The sequence below is a fragment of the Polyergus mexicanus genome, unplaced genomic scaffold (assembly GCF_030449975.1).
Source record: "Polyergus mexicanus isolate NDT 795.1 unplaced genomic scaffold, iyPolMexi1.0 SCAF_6, whole genome shotgun sequence".
NCBI lineage: Eukaryota > Metazoa > Arthropoda > Insecta > Hymenoptera > Formicidae > Polyergus > Polyergus mexicanus.
This window is the reverse complement of record NW_027223326.1, coordinates 2,274,626-2,292,362: the sequence shown is the minus strand read 5'-3', so window position 1 is coordinate 2,292,362 and position 17,737 is coordinate 2,274,626. Positions and strand designations below refer to the sequence as shown.

At 30.9% G+C, this 17,737-nt stretch overlaps 2 protein-coding genes across 7 annotated transcripts; one reads left to right on the top strand and one right to left on the bottom strand.

Moving 5' to 3' along the window:
- Positions 1–3,010: 3,010 nt before the first annotated feature.
- Positions 3,011–12,592, top strand: Twf (twinfilin actin binding protein). Of its 2 annotated transcripts, none has more exons than XM_070297317.1 (5): positions 3,011–3,427; positions 3,565–3,642; positions 3,808–4,467; positions 5,019–5,137; positions 8,462–11,995. In XM_070297317.1, the coding sequence occupies exons 1-5, from the start codon at positions 3,403–3,405 to the stop codon at positions 8,624–8,626; spliced, it is 1,047 nt and encodes a 348-aa protein (XP_070153418.1). In that variant the 5' UTR covers positions 3,011–3,402; the 3' UTR covers positions 8,627–11,995. The 2 variants fall into 2 exon arrangements, with proteins under 2 accessions (XP_070153418.1, XP_070153419.1); XM_070297318.1 differs by lacking the exon at positions 8,462–11,995 and adding an exon at positions 12,006–12,592 and having other exon boundaries at positions 3,019–3,427.
- On the bottom strand, positions 12,436–15,399 carry 140up (RPII140-upstream gene protein). Of its 5 annotated transcripts, none has more exons than XM_070297321.1 (5): positions 15,261–15,399; positions 13,645–13,859; positions 13,293–13,547; positions 12,976–13,224; positions 12,436–12,786 (listed from the first exon to the last, which is right to left on the bottom strand). In XM_070297321.1, exons 2-5 carry the CDS (start codon positions 13,797–13,799, stop codon positions 12,645–12,647), a joined length of 801 nt encoding a protein of 266 aa, XP_070153422.1. In that variant the 5' UTR covers positions 13,800–13,859; positions 15,261–15,399; the 3' UTR covers positions 12,436–12,644. The 5 variants fall into 5 exon arrangements, with proteins under 5 accessions (XP_070153422.1, XP_070153420.1, XP_070153421.1 ...); XM_070297319.1 differs by lacking the exon at positions 15,261–15,399 and adding an exon at positions 13,956–14,329; XM_070297320.1 differs by lacking the exon at positions 15,261–15,399 and adding an exon at positions 13,969–14,329.
- Between the last annotated feature and the right edge of the window lie 2,338 nt (positions 15,400–17,737).

The window sequence follows — 17,737 nt, the reverse complement described above, 5'->3', positions numbered from 1 at the left end:
TTTGTTCTGATTGGTCAAATTTCAATCTTGAATTTTCAATTTCAATCTTCAATGCGTAGTCTGATACGAGCTTAAGACCGTCTGAACCAGTGAGCATGCTATGTAAATCAATATGGCAAGCTTATTTTGATGCTCATTGGTTTAGACGGTCTTATGCTATGCATATGCAGCTATACACAATTTGTGTGTGAGAGCCTAAAACGGGAAGTACACACTGGTTTAGTTTCCATCGAAGTCGTCAATCCGATTTTGTTTCGGTGCGCATCGAATTTAATGTACTGTTTCCACTGAAAGTAAAATAGAAGCGAGAAAAATTGATATTTCAGTAGAGCCAACTTAACTTTTGCTTGTAAATGTAAATAAACATAATCCTTGACAATCTTTTTGTTAATTTTCTGTTTTGATGATTAATACGAACAAACAATAACTGTTACGAACATCGATATATAGATTATATATCGATTATATATTGATGGTTATAAAATAATGAGAAATAAAAGTTGGCCCATTTAGTCTCAACCGTTTCCACCGACTAAATTTCGTGTCAATTCGCTGCCACTCCAACAAAGCTTGTAGATCGAAATGGGAGTGAAATGAACGCAGTCAGTCGTATTTCCATCGACTTAAATTTGGTTCTATGCCGCACTAGATGTGAATTAATACTTCGGTGGAAACTAGATCACTTTTGCATAAGCGCATAGTCATAAGCATAAGGGAATTGATTGGTCAATTTCGTTATGCATAAGAAAATGAACCAATCAATTTCGTTATGCATAAGGAAATGGACCAATTAATTTCCTTATGCTTATGATTATGCATTTATGCAAAAGTGTGTGCTTCCAGCTTAAGTTACGAGCATCCAGAAACCCATAATGCATTGCAAAAAATCGACATGTGCGCAGTCGCTATTGAAAAGAGATGCTAAATATTGAAAAGAGATGCCAAATGAGATAGACTTGTTATTGGTTCTCGCGGTCTTTTGCAATGCATCATGGGTTGACATACATAGTTTCAATATATAACTTAACCTTCTTTTATATAACCTTAGTTCTGTGCCTTTTGCGTTCTCTCTCATTCGTACGTAGCATAGCAAAAGAATACGCTATGCTATGTGCGAGCGAAAGAGAACGCATGGGGCACGAAACAGATTATGTCTTTTTCTATGTATATCTTTACCCCCACTCCTTAAATAAAGGCAAACGATCGGTCTGTCTAGATATACTATGTCTATGCTCACTACCAATATGCTCACTCCTTAGCTAATGGTGTATAGACAATTCCTTTCGGAAGTCTCCCAGCCATAACACAGAAGAAGAAGTATGCTCACTCCTGTTATTCTTTATACTCAATAGTCGCGTTCAGCAGAGAAAACAACTTAGTAGGAATCGAATGTGATTGATTCTTACTTTTAGAACCAACGAATCAACGTCGAGTATTAATAAGACGATAACTGAGCGCTTTCTCTGCTGAGAGCTCGAGCACATAAAAAATTTAAGCAGTAACACTGAGGGCTTGAACAGAATAGCTGACTTGACAATGTTTTATGACTTAAGTCTTTATCTTGAAGTAACGCACAATACTATTTTGTAGATAGTATCGTGCTTACTTTAAAACAAAGACATAAAACATTGTCAAGTCAGCCATTCTGTTCAAGCCCTGATTTGACAATGTTTTATGACTTAAATCTTTGTCTTGAAGTAACGCACAAAACTGCACTACAGTCGATTAAGACAAGACGTAAGTCATAAAACATTGTCAAGCCAGCTATTCTGCTCAAGCCCTTAAGACTTAGGACCCGGGCACATAAAAAAACTTAAGCAGTAAGACTTAAAACTTAAGAATTTCAACCATACGGAATTTTCAGCGTAGCTTACGTTTCAATATGGCTGTCTTACTGTTCGACCGTGATTAGTCAATTCGCTTACGTCTTAAGTCTTACTGTTTAAGTCTTTTTATGTGCCACGGCCCTTAAGAATTTCAACCATACGGAATTTTCAGCGTTGCTTACGTTTCAATATGGCTGCCTTAAGCGGCGTCTACAATAGAGATTTTAAGCCCTAAGCTTAAGATCTCTATTGTAGACGCTGCATTACTGGTCTAGTTTCCACCGAAGTATTAATTCGCATCTAGTGAGGCGTAGAACCAAATTTAAGTCGATGGAAACACGACTGACTGCGTTCATTTCACTCCCACTTCGATCTACAAGCTTTATCGGAGTAGCATCGAATTGACACGAAATTTAGTCGGTGGAAACGGTTGAGAGTAGATGATGTCAACTTTTACTTTTCATTATTTCGTAACCATCAATATGTAATCGATATATAATCTATATATCGATGTTCATAACAATTATCGTTTGTTTGTATTAATCATCAAAACGGAAAATTAAAAAAAAGATTGTCAAGGATTATGTTTATTTACATTCACAAGCAAAAGTTAAGTTGGCTCTACTGAAATATCAATTTTTCTCGCTTCTATTCTACTTTCAGTGGAAACAGTACATTAAATTCGATGCGCACCGAACAGAATCGGATTGACGACTTCGGTGGAAACTAGACCACTGTTCGACCGTAATCATTGAACTATATACCATATTGGAACGCGCACGGCTCTGCTGATTGGCGGCCAAAAATGTGGGACTGCGAGAGTTGTCGCTCCTCAGACCTGTTCTTGTCTATCTAACTACGTCGACCACGTGACCAGTGTATTATCCATTCTAAAACCATTATCATAGCTTGATGTGCAGTTTTTCAAGATATACTTTACCATTTTTCATATTTATTTTAATTCTCTCCTTCTTAACGTTTTCGACCATCTAGCATAGAAATAAATATTCGCGTGGTATCACAAATCGCGTGTGATTTGGTGTGATTGCGTGGCAGGACGATGTTTTCAGTCATGGTAGTTCACGGTAAAAAGAGACAGCTCTGGAAAGGTGCAGCTATCCTTTAGTGATTTAGTGGCCGCGGTAGTAGTGGTGGGGGCATAGCCGTGCGCGTTCCTATATTGTATCGTATATAGTCCAGTGACCGTGATTGGTCAACTCGCATACGTCTTAAGTCTTAGGGTGCCATTACATGAAGCGCGGATTAGCGTAACGCGGAACGAGAAGAAAACCAATCGCGAGCGTAACGAAAACTGCAGAATGTTCGCGAGTTCCACTCTTGTTCCGCGTTTCCGCGCTCTATGTAATGGGCACCCTTACTGCTTAAGTTTTTTTTATATGCCACGACCCTGAACGCGGCCAATGGCTGCGGGAGTGGACTATTATGACGTCATGATGATCGTACTGCCAACAAAAAGGGAACACACCTAAAAGAAATCTGCTAATAGAAAAAACAATAATTCTCAAAAATATAATCGACATATTTCAACATAGCAACAGTAGCAGCTCTTTGCAAAATGTCACATCAGACAGGAATTAAAGGTGATTATAATTAGGTGCTTCTTATTATACATAATTTATATAGCAAAGATTGATTGCGATGAATCGTCCGTATAAAGGATCTTTAATCTTAAGGGTCGTCATTAACAACGTTGTAATAAGATTGATTTGTTTTTTAGCCAACGATGCATTGAAGAAATTATTTGCGAAATGTCGTGACGGAAAAATACGAGTACTCAAGATTTCGATAGAAAATGGTAAGTTTTTTTCCTTGAATTGTGAGGGAAATTTACATTTTTATACCGCTATATAGTTTAGGATTTCGCAGTTTAAGAGATTTGAAGATTGAAAAGTACACATAGATATATATCATATATTTTTTTATATTTAGTTTATTTATTAATTTTCTTTTTTTTTTTCAGAACAATTGACTCCAGTATCTAGTTCTAAGCCAATAAACAAGTGGCAAGATGATTACGATAAAATGATCAAGCCATTAATTGTGGAGAATCAGCCAGCTTATATCCTTTATAGATTAGATACCAAATCACCAGATTCTGGTTATGATTGGTTATTCATATCTTGGTCTCCCGATACTGCACCAGTAAGACAAAAAATGCTTTATGCCTCGACTAAAGCTACGTTGAAGCAAGAGTTTGGTACATCTTCAATAAAAGAAGAACTGCACGGCACTGTTCCAGAAGATATTACACTGGATGGTTATCATAAGCACAAGAGAAATGATACAGTACCTGTACCATTGACAACAGCGGAGGAAGAATTAGCAGAATTGAAAAAGACTACCGCGACTACAGACTATAGTGTGGAAACAAGACACCAGACATTAAGTGGTGTAGCATTTCCAGTAACGGATGAAGCCAAGCAGGCCATCATAGAACTCGATAAAGGAATTTATGAATATGTTCAATTAAAAATTGAATTGGATGAAGAAAAGATACATCTAGTAACAGCTTGTGATGTTTCATTAGACAAATTACCTACTAAAATTCCATCTGATGCTGCTAGATATCATCTTTATAATTTTAAACATACTTATGAAGGAGATTATACAGAAAGCATAGGTAGGTAATGATAAATGATAAATATACAGAGGACGTCCCATTTTAATTTCCCCAGGGAAATATCTCGAAAATAAAGCATTTTTGAGAAAAATGTTTCAAATAAAAGTTGTTCAAAAGGTTTGAAGTGGCGCAATAAATAGCAATGTTAGTATGACTTTAAATAACATTGTTAAGATCATGTAAAAATCATTTTTGGATAATGCTGATGGTATTGTATCTTTCAAACCTCATAACTTGGAAAATACTTAATGGAAAGAAACTTTATTATAGTGTTTTAAAAATCTCTTAAGGTAAGCTACGAGAATATGCAATCAAAAATGGGGGTTTCCATTGAAAAATTTTGAAGTGATTTTTATGTGACCTTAACAATGCTATTTAAAATCACATTAATATTACTACTTAATGCACTTAAAATCCTACAACTTTTATTTGAAACATTTTGTTCAAAAATGCTTTATTTTCGAGATATTTGCTTGTAGCAATTAAAATGGCATATCCTCTATAGTTTTACACTCCAACATAATATAAATAATTTTTACATTTTTTTTTAGTTTTTATATATAGCATGCCAGGATATAGTTGCAGTATTAAAGAAAGAATGTTGTATTCATCGTGTAAAGCACCTCTTCTTGATCTTATCCAGTCTCTGGGAGTAACTATAGCAAAAAAGGTTAGTATATATTCAATCTCTTGATAATTTATTATTCTATTTTTATATCTTCACATTTTAAATATCTTTCTTTATTGATAATATTTATTTAAATTTGGAGATAATATTGCAATTAAATGGACATGCTTTTAAAATAATAAAAAGCTTAAAACTTTAATTGTATTATTGCAAAAGTTGCTAAAAGTCATATATATGTGTTTTATAATGTGGAACTATGTGTGTATATATCTGCCTGTGTGTCAAAAAACATATATGATTTTTTGTGAGTTTTGTAATATTAATCATATTTTTAAGCATTATTAATTCAGGAACATATATACAGAGAGAGAGACAGAGAGAGAGAGAGAGAGAGAGAGAAAGAATGTCCCAGACCTCTTACATCCAATTAACAGAGTTAATTGGATGTAAGAGGTATCATTTCATTGGATGTAAGAGACCAATTAACAGTCTTGAGATTATTTGAAGATTCTTATGTATCAAAAATTATAATTGTTTAGTTGAAATATTTAGAGAAGTGTATCAATTTTGTTCTCGATATTGATATAATTTTATATATAATATTATATTGAAATTGATTCTTAAATGTCTTATTTATAATCAATTCATTGCGAGAGTAATAACTGTATAAAAATCTTAAGGGATATTGATATTAAAACATGATGCGCCTCAACTGTCAAATTGCCTGAAATGTACATGATTGATGTATATATAAATATACATACATGTATGCGTCCCATCTTATTTTTGTATTTAAACTGAGGAAGTGTATGTATATGTATGTGTGTACATAATATTTTCTCTCTCTTCTCTTTCTTTCTCTCTTAATTTGAATAGAAAACCTTTATAGCTAACAGGGTTGGGAAAAAACTCATTACCGTTATCATTGCTCTCAAACAGTAACAAGCGGCGTTACAATTTCCGCGTTATTTTTTTAAAATGATAATACAATATTAAGCTAAACATACTCAAAATTTATATTTTTAAACATTATTTTATTAAAAGATGATCGAAGAGCGATATAATTTTGATAATAATATCGCTATTGATATAAAATGTGTGATAATTTTAATAATAATTAATTTTGAATTAAAAAAAAAACTTTAAAATGTTGCGAAAAAGATTTTTTAAGATTTTTAAATGCTGTAAGAGAAAAAGAGTTTTTTTATTATTTAGAATTTGCAATAAATATTTTTTATTTTAATTTTTGATAAAAAAACGAAAATGTTATACAAGTGGAAAAATTATCTTATGAAAACTATTCAGTTTTTTTTCTGTACATTTGCAAATCTAGTTTGCAAATCTACTTCGAATTTAAATGTCTTTGTGTTTTTCCTTTGTATCGGTAAAAAACATTAGAAAACGCATACAATAAAAACAAATTTATTTTTAAAAAGTTGACCAAAAATCTTTAAAATATATTTTTTTACCTGAAATTTTGAATAAGAATACCTGGAAAATTAAGGACTTTCAGGGAATTTTTTTTATAAGAATTAAAGGGCTACATACACCTAGCGGTAAAATAGGGGGAAATTTGACAATTTTTTCTTCATAAAAAAATTTTTTTTATTAAAAAATTGTTAGTTACATCTTAAAGTAGATCCTTTAATGTATATTCGGTAAAACTTTCATTAATAAATCATGAAAAATGTGCCGTGGAGACGTCATCTTCTGGAAGCTGTTCGCCGATGTGGTAACCATTTTAGCTCCTCCAATTTTTATCTGAAATCAAAAATTAAAAAATTTTCTTAAAGTATATAAAAAAGCCGATTTTTTTTTTAATTTTAGTTTTTCGAAAAATGACGTCCATTTGAATGCAAAGATATCTGATACCTTCGCATTCAAATGCACACTATTTTTCAAAAAATCAAAATTTTAAAAATCGGCTACGACAAAAAAACTTCGTTTTTTTATATACTTTAAGAAAATTTTTTGGTTTTTGATTTCAGATAAAAATTGGAGGAGCTATAATGATGACCGCATCGTCGAACAGCTTCCAGGAGATAACGTCTCCACAGCACATTTTTCAATATTTATTAATGAAAATTTTACTAAATATACATTAAAGGATTTACTTTAAGATGTAGCTAGAAATTTTTTAATAAAAAATTTTTTTTTATGAAAAAAAATTGTCAAATTTCCTCCTATCTTTCCTGCCGCTAGGTGTATATAGTAGCCCCTTAAGTAGACATCTTAATTTGATCAAAAAATCGCCTTTTTTATATCTTTAATCTCTTATATAATGTTTAAAAATCTGATAGACTAAATGCAATATGTTAATGTTTATAATCTCGAATTCTTGACCACTCATCGAATTATCTGTCTACTTAAATGTTTGTTATAAAATAGATTGTAAATCGAGTAAAAAAAAAATTTCCAACCATTTTTATATAATTTTGTAATTCAATATTTTTTGTGGTCAATATATTTCTTTACATGAAATTTATACCGAGTAAATATGAAAAAGTAACGATAAAAGTAACTTCAATTTCATTACTCTTGTTACCAGGATTGGGAAGTAACGCGTTATTTGTAACGCCGTTATCGTTATAGTTACTTTTTTCGGTAACTCTAACGGTAACGGCGTTACAAATTTTATTTGTAACGGAAAAAGTAACTTCGTTACATTTTTCGGTAACGAATAACGAATTTAACAGTTACTTTTATCGTTACTTTTTTCGAATTTATTTGATATAATTTTCATACAAAAGAATATATTGATAAGAGTGTTGGAACGCAGTATTACATGAAAACTACTGGAAGCTCATTTTGATATCTTGTATCTTTGTAAGACAATGTTCAAAAATGTTTAGTAAAATTTTAGTAATTTCTAATTTGATCTCGTATTTAAAAAAATTGTATGTAAAGTTAGTGTTATACATAAAAAAACTGACGGAGATTGTACGACTCGTTATCTTTTGAGTAACGGTAACGGTAACGAGTTACTTTTCAGAAAAAAGAACGGTAACGGTAACGAGTTACTTTTATAAAGTAACTTTCGCAGCCTGCTCGTTACTGAAGAATGTAATAAAATTACTTTTTCTATTACGAGTATATATTATTTCTCAACCCTAAGAGCTAATACATATTATCTGTTCTCTTAAAATTACATACGCTTCAAATGGAAATCTTGTACTGTCATGCTTATAATAATCTTCAACAACTATTATAATATATATCCTTGGCCTAAGTAACACTTACTTTTTTAAATCATGCAACAATATTGCATACTATTATTTATTATTTTTTTATGTGATATTTTAAGTATTTTTCACATGTATACATATGTACATATAACTACCATCTCTGTATTATATAAATGCCCAGTTGGAAGTAAATAGTGGGGAAGAGTTAACAGATATGTTAGAAGATCCTTCAAGCATAAAATACACAGCTGCAATAACTCTCGCAACTCCATCAACACCTTGTGCCCCTACTCAATTCATACCAGAGAAAAAATCAAAACAAAAACGATCTTGTGTTTTAAGCTAAAACAGGCCTAAAGCATTTATCTCTGCCATTATTATTGCTTCTGCTAATTGAAGTGTTTCTGATGTTTTGCGCATCAAATATCTTCCTTCGTGAATTCCAGAATTATAGTATATAATATTGTAACATCATTAATGGATCATTTAAAATAAAATAATGTGTTTCTAATGTTTCCAATATTAGAACAAATTACAATTGCAATATATATTGCTAACTAATTTAGAAGCAGTAGAAAGCGCAGTAGAAAGCGCGCACTATATGAAAGAATATTAATCTCAGTGTTGTTAACTAACATTTAGAATGAATTTATGTGTCAAAGTAAATATATAAATTTATTTAATGAAACAAAATAAACTTTAAATAATGTATTTTTCTAAATAAAAGCAAAAATGTCAGACATGTGAAAGGCTCTCTGTTGCAAAACTTCATTATATTTACTAATAACTTAATGTGAGATGCCTATATAATAGAACTCCGTATAGTATGTATTATATTTTAAAAAAGACTATATGGAATTATTCATTTATATAAAAAACAGTGCTGAGATGAAGTAAAATCATTTTGTTTGATATTAAAAGCTAAGCCTCATTTTCCGGATTTTATATTTGACATATAAGCACTATGTGTGATATGACAAGTAAATGAAATGCGAATATAATTTAATTATATATAGAGAATTTATAACAACATTCTATTCATATGTAGTTCCTCTTCATTTTTTATTTTATATATACTTTTATACGCATGTGCGATTCCTATATTTAATATACTATATATACACACACATACCCACATACACAATCTGATTTAAGTGAACATGTGGGATTATTTTTTGATTAAAAATGCGAAAAAAAGTTGTTTATACAAAAATTATTTTATTTGGAAGATAACGCTATATGGTGTGATTAGTTTATTTATTTATTTATTTATTTTTAGATACAAGTGTGTAGGGGAAATTTCAGTTAACTTTTTTTTTAATGGTATGATATATTTATTTATCCGTAATATGATAACATAATTGATAATTTTTTCATATTTTTAATTGATTACGAAATAATCAGGTATATCTACTTACAATTAGATATATTATGCACACGCACACACACACACACACACAAAATATATTATATATATAATTATGTTATATTGAATCTCGAATTAGTTCCTAGTCTTATTAAAAGTGATATGTGTCATTTTAAGTATTTTTTATAAATGGAATTTGAAGGCTTGGCGTTTAAGCTCATTCAAATAGTCATGTAGGATTTAGTAATGCAATATTTTTAATATTGATCCGTAGTAATTTGCATACAATATGTGATGGATAGAGAGTTGGGAAAAATTCCGTATTCGTTCTATATAGATTATAGACATATAGAGATAAAGGAAAGAAAAGAGATAGAGCTAAAGCCATTCGCCTAACTTTTCTACATGTGTATTTTCAAATATGATGATAATGTAGTGGACAGTGATAAATTCGCAAGCGCCACATTAACGTAAATATATATTTTTTTTATTATTATTTCAGCTATAAAATAGTGATAACAGACTAGTTATTCTACATATAAAATTTTATATCATGTTTTACACTATTGTAAATGCTATAAAATATTAGATTCTTTACAAGTATATGCTTATGAAATAAGACTGATTTGAGAAGAGTCCTATCAGCTGTTAACGCATGTTAAACATTTGCATTTACATAACTGTAAGATCTTGTAAGAGCAATTTAAAATTATTCGTTTATTGAATTCTTAAAAAGTTACATTATAACAAAAGATCTTTACATTTTTAATGTATTTATTGTTCTTTAATACCTATGTCTCCAAAGTATTTTCTTAAACATTTAAATGCATATGCAATTTACAGCAGATAGGACTAAAATTGATAACCAGCAACAAAATATACAAGAGGCATTCTATTTTTTGTGATCTGTATTTTTTTAATAACTGTAGCTTTTTATAAACTTTAAATATTTTAGTCTAAAATAGAAAGAAATAAAAATAGTTAGGTCTACTTGTGCTGTGAAGATAATTTGTGAGATAAATTCTTGTAATTTTTCCTCTTCCGTGCACAGCTATGTTTCTTATATTGTATAATTAGACAAAAATAATGTTTCTCTTTCTATAAATAGACAGTTTTAAAGAATAAGTTTTAAATTTATAATATTTTTATTATACAGAGTGTTCGATAATTTTTGACACAGCCGAAGTGTGAAGGTAGATTGGCTCAAACTGAGAAGGAAAGTCCTATACCATTTTGCGATTTTCGTAACAATTATTGAGAAATTAATTAAAAAAGATCGACCAATTCGCACGAGTATAAGTGCGCAGCGAGAAGAGAACCCAAAAGTAGGCGCGCGACAAAGTTTTAGGAGGAACGCTCTACAAATGACAATAGTTACGTACAAGCGGTACATAATGATGGATTCTCGCGTCCTAGCAATCACATATCAGACCGTTCTTTCTCACTGTAATACTCACGGTAATACTTACGTGAATTGGTCGATCTTTTTTAATTAATTTCTCAATAATTATTACGAAAATCGCAAAATGATACAGGACTTTTCTTTCCAGTTTGACCCAATCTACCTTCACACTTTAGATGTGTCAAAAATTATCGGACACCCTATATATGAATTATAAAAGTTATGGAGGATTCTATCTATAACAGTTTATCTAAAGCCAGAAGAGAAAATAAAAGAGAATATTTGGCTCACATATTCGCTAGATATAATTAAGTTAATTCTTATACTATACTAAAAAGAACTAGTTACAATGTTCTATTTTACAAGATCATGACGCACAATGTTATCTATATCTTAATTAAGTATCATATCAGGCCTATTCTGTAATTCTTTAATTTTATCTTAACTCTGATTTCTCTTCTCAGTTATGGTTATATAGATTCATTAAAGTCAAGGAAATTGTATATCTTGTCAATATGAAATATATTGGAAATAATAAAGCATCATGCAATTTAAACTTACAATTTGGTGTTTCTCTTTGTATTATATTCAGTATTATGTATATTTATACCAGGTACACATACGATGTATGTAATTGCTAAGGACCATTTATAGGTACGTATGTTGCAATTATGTAATTAAAAATTCTAAAGTCTTTTGACGATATCTTAAATGGATGGTACTTTTAAGATTTAAAGATATGTCTGTTACAGAACTTACAGAATAGGCCTGCCATATATGACCATATAGCCACGTCAATAATTTACAAAATACTTTTCTATTTTCATATATACACACAATATCGGGACATATCTGCAAAAATATGTACATGTTCATATATCGTGTGTACATATAATTCCCTATTATATATATAGAGAAGGTTATTGTTTTTGTTATTAAAATATGTTGATTATATAGCTTGAAATAACCGATGGAGGGGACCTTACTGAGCAATTTTTTCAAGAGGAATTGCATCCAAAAATCAATTTGCATCAGCCAAAATTCGCTAAACCCAAGGGTCCACCAAACAGAGGTGCTAAGCGTATAACCAAGGTTCAAGAATTAGCATCTAATTAAAAAAAAAAAAAATTAAATAAATAATGAAATTTATATCAAAATAAGAGCAGATTAGTTGAGTAGTGTTTTCTAATGTACTTTCCTGCATATCCATCATTGTTGAAATATGCATAAAACATTTTTTCATTTATTTTTCATGATTTTTTTTTTATTAGTTAAAACACAATTTATATGTTTTTTTTATCTATACTGTAAATATACTTAAAAGTATATATAATTATTTATTTTATTTAAATTTTTACATGCATAATATAAAAGATTCATCAAACTTTGTACCTATTACGTAATAAATTATTTGTATGTTATGTAAAGGTATTTTTTAATCATTTTGTCATCTTGCAAAATTTTGATTAATTATTATCTACAATTATTATCTACACAGATGAATAATGAAGATACATATACACACACACTTATATATACAAGATTTATGATGAATAATAAAGACACATATCTACAAAATTTATTTACATAATAAGTTTATGTTTTATGATCTTCAATGTTTTCTCCTTCCTCCATTCTTCTTCCTTGAATTAAGCGTACTTTTTTATTTTCTTCGTATAGCTGCTTTATTTCTGGTAATTCAGTACTCATGCATTCCTTTATTTTGTTATGCAGAATCCTATAATTATTGAATATATGAAATATTATTACTAAGAGATGAAGTGGATGGTAATATATATGTTTTATAATTTCTATATATAACATGTAGCGAGAAATATTAAATTATACATACTATTAAATTTCTCTATAAAAAAAAATACTATATTTAATATTTAAGTTACAAAATAGGTAATATTCTTGTGCTTACTTATCTCTTGAATTTACCCATTTTTGTTGTGCTTCTAGTACTTCATCTATAGTTGTTCCTGATAATTTAAGAATAAGAAGCGATATACCACCACATAAGCCACCTAATATACTGCCAAGTCCAATGCCAACAAGTGCTCCTCGAAATCCTAAATTCATTTTAAATAATAATCCTGTTATAGAACCACCCAACATATAATTTTCTATTGCCAATTTTCCTTGATATGCTGTTGTGCATGTTGTTACAGTACTGTAAAAGAATATATTCGATTTCTAGTATATCAATTTTAAAAGTCATAGAAAGAGCTGTACTCTTACCTAAATATACAACAAAAAAGTCCAAGTTTTGCTCCCATTCTTGCACCTTTTTTTATGAAATTTACTGTAACTGTCTGTTGAAGATGCCATCTTGCATCAAAATGGCTCGTAAACTTTGTCGCTTCATTATTTGAAATGAAATTATCTACAGTATTCTTAGTTGCATTTATACCACTCAAAGCTGCACCAACTACGGCACCTGATATTGTTATATTTATAATAGATGTCAATTCTTTTGTGAACATACCATCTTTACTGTAAAATAAAGTTATTTATATCAATTAATTGTAAGACAAGTTTAATCTCTATAATACAATAAGTAAAAATTTGATAATATAAAACAGATATATACTTTAAATGAAATATATTTTTTACTCTATCCCAACCCAATTTATCTTTCAATGGTTCTATCATGTTATTCACAGGCTTATCAAAATTAGTATCATTATCAAATGGAAATATACTCATTAGTATTGGGCTTCTAGCTAATAGACCTATGCGCATCATTTTCTGACACTTTGAAAATTTAATGCAAATTATATCTATGCAATATAAATATTAATAAATCTGCAACAAAATTGAAAAAGTATAAACATTTACATAAATATTAAAAATATATGATTGTGTATTAACATTATTTATTAAAACGGTCTATATTATTACACGCTTTAAGTACCGTATCCAGGCTCCAATTGATCTTTTTTCACTAATCGATATTTATTATTTAAATCTTGTGTAATTTTTTATTTTATTTTTGTATTTTTCTATATGATTGTTTTATTTATATAACCTTCATTTATGAAGTCAAATAAATATCCAAATGAATGAAAATAAGACTGTACAGTGATCGAAAGATTTTTATATGTAGGGTTATCCCTATAGACATAGTAGATCTAGACCGAACGTTTGCCTTTATTTGGGGTAAAGATACACGTAGAAAAGGACATACTCTGTTTCGTACTCCTTGCGTTCTCTCTCGCTCGCACAGAGCATAGCGCTCTCTTTCGTCATGCTACGTGCGAGCGAGTGAGAACGCAAGGAGCACGAAACAGAGTATGTCCTTTTCTACATGCACCTTGGCTCCCACTCTTCAACACTCAGTCTAGATATACTATGTCTATGGTTATCCCTTACACAGCGCCACCTATTCGGCGTGCGCATCAGCGAGTGTTTCTCCGCTTGACGTCACGATGATACCAACTTATGTAATTGGCTACGTTCCGCAGAAAAAGCAGCTTTGAAATGTTATAAAATTCTTTAATATGATTGGTTCTTGCCCTTAGTTCCTGCCGGATCTAAATGTATGAACCAATCATATTAAAGAATTTTACACAATCGTAAAGTTGCATTTTCTGCTGAACGCAGCCATTGGCGAAGAACGTTCACGCGAGCGAGCGGGCCAATAGCGGGATTCTCTAACGTCTTAGCGACAATTATCGTTGTCGTTAACGAGCGGTAGCCAATGAGAGTTGCGCTTTTTACCAGGATTGTCTTTGCTATTGGCTGTCGCTAGTTAACGATATTGAAAAAGATCGATAGCAAGTTACTGAATCCCGCTACAAGTACCGGAAAAGCGTAGCGATATATCGCGGAGGACTCGAGGACGAGTCTTTGTTCGAAGCACTGAATTATATACCATACTGAAACGCGCACGGCTCTGCTAATTGGCAGCACTGAACTATATACCATACTGGAACGCGCACGGCTATGCCCCCACCACTACTACCGCGGCCATTAAAGGATAGCTGCACCTTTCCAGAGCTATCTCTTTTTACCGTGAACTACCATGACTAAAAACATCGTCCTGCCACGCAATCACACCAAATCACACGCGATTTGTGATACCACGCAAATATTTATTTATGCTAAATGGTTGAAAACATTAAGAAGCAGAGAATTAAAATAAATATGAAAAATGGTAAAGTTAAAGTCACTACTTTAGGTAAAGTGTATCTTAAAAAACTGCACCTCAAACTATGACCACGTTTACACGTCACTCCTAATCGGGTTTAATAACATCCGTAGTTCTAAGACTGGCCAATCACATTCATTCCATTTTTTAGAGGAATAGCTATCATTGGCTCATTTCACAACTGCGGATATTATTAAACCCGATTAAGGATGCCGTGTAACAGAGCTCTATGATAATGATTTTAGAACGGATAGTACATCTGATCACGTGGTCGGTGTAGTTAGATAGACAAGAACAGGCCTGAGGAGCGACAACTCTCGCAGTCCCATATTTCTGGCCGCCAATCAGCAGAGCCGTGCGCGTTCCAGTATGGTATATAGAGTTCAGTGATTGGCGGTCCAAAATGTGGAACTGCGAAAGTTGTCGCTTCTCAAACCTGTTCTTGTTTATCTAACTACGTCGACCACGTGACCAGATGTATTATCCATTCTAAAACCATTATCATACTTTGATGTGCAGTTTTTTAAGATACATTTTACCATTTTTCATATTTATTTTAATTTTCTGCTTCTTAACGTCTTCGACTAGCATAGAAATAAATATTCGCGTGGTATCACAATCGCATGTGATTTGGTGTGATGCGTGGCAGGACGATGTTTGCAGTCATGGTAGTTCACGGAAAAAAGAGATAGCTCTGAAAAGCTGCAGCTATCCTTTAGTAGCCGCGGTAGTAATGGTGGGGGTATAGTCGTGCGCATTCCAGGGTCCGTTCCGAGTTGCGCATGCAATGCATAGACTACATTACTGTTGTACAGCACTTCGAAATCGTTCCGTTTTGTCAATGAGCATAAAGTGCTTTAGTTATTCGGAACGATTGCCTGCGCGCTAATGCGAATTGAAAATGGACACCGTGCAAAACAAACAAATTCCAGTAATATAATTTTTTCATTGATACTTGAAGAAAAACGATGAAAGCGATAGTTCCGAATCGAGCGACAATGAAAATAAAAATGGAGTTGAAGAAAAAATATATTAATAATATAATGTATAATAATAATTATTATAATAATATTAAAATAAAAAATATGTTAAATTATATTATATTACATTATTATATATTATTATTATATTATATTATATAATAATAATAATAATTATAATTATTATAATTATTATTATATAATTATAATTATTATAATAATTATTATAATTATAATTATCATTATAATAATTTATAATAATTATATTATATTACAATATTACATTTTTATATTTTTTATTAAGATCGGAAATTTATATAAGGATAATTTATATTTATGAATTCAATACGTGTAGTACAATCTAGGAAATTTTCAGCGCTACCAAAGCGCTTCCAATGCATGCATTGGTTAAAATCGGAACAACTTTCTGTGCAGTCTACGCGCTTCATGCGTAAGGCCGATATTACATTTATCGTACGACAAATGTAATATCGGGCTAAAGCGGGAAGCATACACTTTTGCATAAGCGCATAATCACAAGCATAAGGAAATTGATTGGTCCATTTCCTTATGCATAACGAAATTGACCAATCAATTTATGCTTATGATTATGCGCTTATGCAAAAGTGTGTGCTCCCTGCTTAACTCGGAACGCATCCATAGTTCAATAGTTCAGCTCCATAAAGTTAGCCGGTCAACATTCACTTAGGCTAACAATTACCAACAAATGACCAACAAACGATTAAAAAAAAAAATTATTTTTATAATTTTTTTTTTAGTCGTTTGTTGGTAATTGTTGGCCTAATTGCAACGTTTGTTGGTTAATATTTTTTTTGAAAATATGAAAACAAAATTTTGTGTGAAGTTAGCCGGAAAGATATTATTTTTGTTTCAAACTTAGTTCAATCGATGCGCAATCGTTTGTTGGCCACGAAAAAACTAATTAAAATGTTTGTTGGTTCATATTTGTTTTGAAAAACAAAAAAAAAACTAATGCGTTCTTAAGGAGGTGGGAAAGGAAGAGTGGAGTCGTTTGGAGTTACTTAGATCTTTCCATTGTCCTCTACAAATTCCTTTGGAATTGCATCAGATTTCAATTTCCGAGACTTCATAGGACTATAGTTATTGTTTGGATTGACATTTTCTTTATAAAATATTTTCCATTTCGCAATCATCTCTTGATTTTTTGGAAATAAAAAATACCTTACATTTTTGTTATTTCGTGATGTATTTTTACCAGGGTTGGGAAGTAACGTGTTACTTGTAACGCCGTTACCGTTACAGTTACTTTTTTTCGGTAACTATAACGGTAATGGCGTTACAAATTTTATTTGTAACGGAAAAAGTAACTTCGTTACATTTTTCGGTAACGAGTAACGAATTTAACAGTTACTTTTATCGTTACTTTTTTCAAATTTTTTTATTTATTTAAGATATTATTCTTGCTATTGTGCGTGATAAAATTTTTATCTTAACCGTAAAGCCGTAAGCAAATCGACCAATTAGCATTCTTATTATGTTGTAAAAATGCTTGAATGTGATTGATCAACTTA